Here is a 4,497-nt window from a genome sequence, read left to right as displayed (position 1 = left end):
CTTCTATTGCTACACCATTTACAACATCATTGGTAGAAACTACCTTACCTTCTATTGCTACACCATTTACAACATCATTGGTAGAAACTACCTTACCTTCTATTGCTACACCATTTACAACATCATTGGTAGAAACTACCTTACCTTCTATTGGTACACCGTTTACAAGCCATTGGAGCTTTGGCTCAGGAACACCAGTTGCTTTACACTCAAACCTTACAGACTCTTCCTCAGCTGCACTCGTGTCAGTGGGAGATGTAATCCAGAAGGGAGAAGCTAACCAGATAAAAACAAAACATAAAAGCTAAATCTTACTTATCCCAACCAGAGTCATGTTACTGGATAATGTGATTGAGAAGGGACCAAGATAACCAGATAAAAACAAAACATAAAAGCTAAATCTTACTTATCCCAACCAGAGTCATGTTACTGGATAATGTGATTGAGAAGGGACCAAGATAACAAGATAAAAACAAAACATAAAAAGTAAATCTTACTGACTCATCCCAACCAGTCATGTTATGGGAGATGTGATCCAAAAAGGAGAATTAATAATATAAAAACAAAACACAATAAAAATTAAATCTTACTGACTCATCCCAACCAGTCATGTTACTGGAAGATGTGATCCAGAAGGGAGAATTAACCAGATAAAAACAAAACACAATAAAAACTAAACCTTTCTGACTCATTAGTGGATATTAACTAAACTGTAAAAAAGCTTCACTTTTGTACTACAGAAATTCAGATAATTAGGGCACTAATTGAGTTAACCTAATGAAACTAGAAAACAAATCTGCTCACTTAAGAATTTTGTACTTCTCAGATTTTCATACCTTTATTAGTATCTGAACTTTGGGTAGCAATGAAGTGAGTAAATTATGATTTCTTTAATATAATACTATACAAAGCAAAACAAATAATATGTAATGAAAATCAACATAAAATACTGAAACAACCTGCATAGAAATCTAACCTTGTACAGTGACAGCCATGGCATGTGTCTGTTGACTGCCCACTCCATTACTGGCTGTGCACTCGTACGTTCCTTCATCTTCAAAGTCTACTTTACGTATCTTCAAAGTCTTGCCATAGTTGATGAAGGTAAATCTATCAGTTGCCAGGTTCCCTCCTTTTTTCTTCCATTCGATATCTGGTAATGGCCTAAGTGTAACCACAGAATAATTAATAAAAATCTGCAACAGGAAACTTCAAGTGTGATACTAAAGAGAAGAATTACAGAAGCTACAGTTAGCAACAAATACTACAGTAAACAAATTCCATACTTTGTGTTAAGAATACTGTGAAAATCATGACAAACCAATTCCTTACTTCATGTTATTTAGCTTATGCATACAGGTGGGCCAAAGTGAACTTGTAAAAAAAACTTTTACAGATTTATATTCAAATTTTAATCAAATGATAACATTATCAATAAATGTATGATAAATTAAAATGTTTATATTATTGAAGTTTTAGGTTTTAGTTTCTAAAGGAAATACTTATATAAATTATCATTCTTCACTTCTCTATGCTATATAATGCATCTGCACTCTGAATTCTCCCTTATAGATTTTCTGTCTTTCCTAATACATTTTTCAGAGAGTCTAACTACTTAAAAAACGAACTATAGAAACTAGAATATAAAATTTGAGCCTCCTACCTTCTCAATTTGCTGAGTTATCGACAAATTTGCCAAACCTGTCAGCAAGGCTACTCCCAAATAGTTATCTTACTTACAAAACATGTTTATATCCAATAAAAAGAGCATATTTCCTCTACAAAAATATTATTAGTTATTTTTTTGGCAGCAGATGTACAAATTTGGCCACAATTTCCTTGCCTGTAATCATTGTCGGTCAGCTTCTGGCAACTAAGAGAATTTTTAAAACTATACACCAATAAAAAAAAACATAATAAGTTTCTTTCTATTGTTTATAAACATGTTTAACAAGTAAGAACACATGGCTTAGATAACTGCCTTGAAAGTTACGACTATGGGGGGAGCCTCACTAGTGTTATTGAGACTGTAAAAAGTACGGATTTTCTAGCCTGACTGTCATTATCTATAGTTTGCATTACTAATTAGTTGGACACACTGAAAACCTTATAAGGGAAGAGAGAAAATCCATAAGGGAGAAGACAGAGTGAAAATGTATCCTGTAATCTAAAGAAAAAAATGGAGATTGAATTTATTCAAACATTTCCTTTGAAAATTAAGAAATTACAATATCAGATAATATATATATATATATATGAATTATAACTTAAGTTTTTATTCCCAGTTTAGCTACCTACATGCATAATAAAATTGTTCAATTAAATGTCACTCTGTAAAAAAAAGGTTGTGACATACTCCATTTGACCCACCCATATAAACAGAATACTGGGAATATCACCTAAAAAAGGTTGTGGCATACTCCATTTGACCCACCCATATAAACAGAATACTGGGAATATCATCTAAAAAAGGTTGTGGCATACTCCATTTGACCCACCCATATAAACAGAATACTGGGAATATCACTAAAAAAAGGCTGTGGCATACTCCATTTGACCCACCCATATAAACAGAATACTGGGAATATCACCATTATTTAATTCCATAATTTGAGTTCTTTAAGAACAAAAGACTTGTTGTGACCTACTCACTACTTTGAAGTTTTTAGGAATATTATGAAAATCATTATGAAATATTTTGTACAGTTTTCTGCTCAATAACTACAGAGGAAATTAATATTAGATTCTACTAGCTTACATACATAACCTACTGATGATCAATTTATAAAAAAAAAGATAATCTGAGAAAATATACAGTGTGTCCACAAAGTCCTGTTCTGGTTTTAAAAGTTTATTACAACAAAATGAAAAGAGCTAGAATTATGCAGTTTTTAGCATCTTGTTGCTTAACTAACAAAGTTTTTTCTTGATTTACAGACTGTAATCACGGTGTCCAGTTGCTAACGACTGAAGTTTGAACAAAGATGGTGACTACACAGGAAAAAGCTTTGTGGACACCCTGTATATTAATGGTTCCTTTATCACTCACGTGCCACCATAAATACAGCTTAGCTCCAATGCTTGACCTCTCAGTGCTACAATATTTGGAGGGGAGATGTACTGTTTAATTGGTCGATGACTTCCTGAGCCTGAACCTGCAATACATTTTTTTAATCATTAAAAAAATTTCTTTGGAAGCATAATGTTTCATTGCTGGATGAACTTGAACCTACAATACAACAGTAAATGACTATATAAAGGTATAATGTTTAATTGGTCAATGACTTGCTGAACCTAGAAAACATCAGTAACCATTTATAAAATTTGCAAGGCACTCAATCAAGGCAAAAGAGGCCAAGAAGCATCAACTGTAACTACATCATTTTAAATGTCAAGAAACCAAAATATAAAAGTAAGCTTATTGGGGAGAGGGGGGTGAAATACAAGCAATGTGAAAATCTAGAATATGTTATTTTGGGAATTCAAGCTAAAGCAATTAGTCAGCAATGATCTCTTTTTATTTTGGTTTCCATTTATCAAGATTCAAGAGGAACCAGTATATTACTTGTTAAGTCCCCCTCTCCATCCTGCTATTTATCTCTTAGCCTTTTCACAGCACCTCCCTCCTGACAAGCCATCTGTTCTGGAAGACATCCCTTTCTACAATATTCCTTTTACTTTGGAAATCTGCTTATTTCAATTGTCTGGTTGGACTCTCTAAGCATTACAGAGTCTCTCTCAGTATGACTGATTTGGGAGTTTTTATCAAATCGATTACTGAGTAGTCTTAGCCCTCTTCTTTATGTCTGATATATGGAGCTTCAGATTTTCAAGGCTCTCATTTTTCCTTTTAATTCATGTGAGAGGTTCTATAAGTTTTGGGTCCATTGATTCTTTGGACTTGTCCATTTGTATTCCCTTTAGTGTCATTTGCCATATTAGTGGAATATGTCCAGTAATCCACAGACTTCTTTCAATTCACTGCAACTCTAGCTGTCATGCTGGATCATTCAATCCCACATGACCTTGGCCATATCCCTTCCCCACCTACATCCAGACTTACACCTGTTTACAAATACTTCATTCTTCAGGTGGATTATGGTAATAGATACGTTCACCATCTCCAGTGTTCGAGGAGGACAACAAACTTAAAGTGCTTGTAGCTCAATTGGCCAGCCACCATCTCCAGTCACATCTGTCTGGATGTCAATTTATAGAGGCAATCATTCTCCAAGCCCGTGCTTTCTTGCTCCAAAACTACTTTTATGAGCCCACAACCAATAAACACCTTGGAGTGACAGCATCACAATATGCACAATAAAAATACGGTAGCTTAAGAATAATCTGATAATGAAAAATTGAAAGTGATAAGAATACAAATTATACAAAATGTTGTTACTTATCTATTTCCAGTTTTTTGAAACTTTGAAATATACACCTGGAAAAAAGTTAAGCACCCCCAAATATTTTTCAGGATTGCTTATTGAAAATAAGGTT

At 33.7% G+C, this 4,497-nt stretch overlaps 1 protein-coding gene across 1 annotated transcript in view; it reads right to left on the bottom strand.

Annotated features, from left to right (window-relative positions):
* LOC106474762 (neuroglian-like) overlaps positions 1–3,155 on the bottom strand; it is a gene marked incomplete at its 5' end in the record, with an annotated part of 31,605 nt that extends 28,450 nt beyond the window's left edge. The window contains 3 exons of the mRNA XM_022403067.1: positions 145–276; positions 977–1,164; positions 3,050–3,155. Of these exons, the coding sequence (XP_022258775.1) occupies positions 145–276; positions 977–1,164; positions 3,050–3,155 (426 nt within the window). The remainder of the gene's footprint in view (positions 1–144; positions 277–976; positions 1,165–3,049) is intronic.
* Positions 3,156–4,497: the final 1,342 nt, after the last annotated feature.

The sequence above is a fragment of the Limulus polyphemus genome, unplaced genomic scaffold (assembly GCF_000517525.1).
Source record: "Limulus polyphemus unplaced genomic scaffold, Limulus_polyphemus-2.1.2 Scaffold7657, whole genome shotgun sequence".
Taxonomy (NCBI): Eukaryota; Metazoa; Arthropoda; class Merostomata; order Xiphosura; family Limulidae; genus Limulus; species Limulus polyphemus.
Note: the sequence above shows the minus strand (reverse complement) of the source record. Positions and strands in the feature narration are given on the sequence as shown.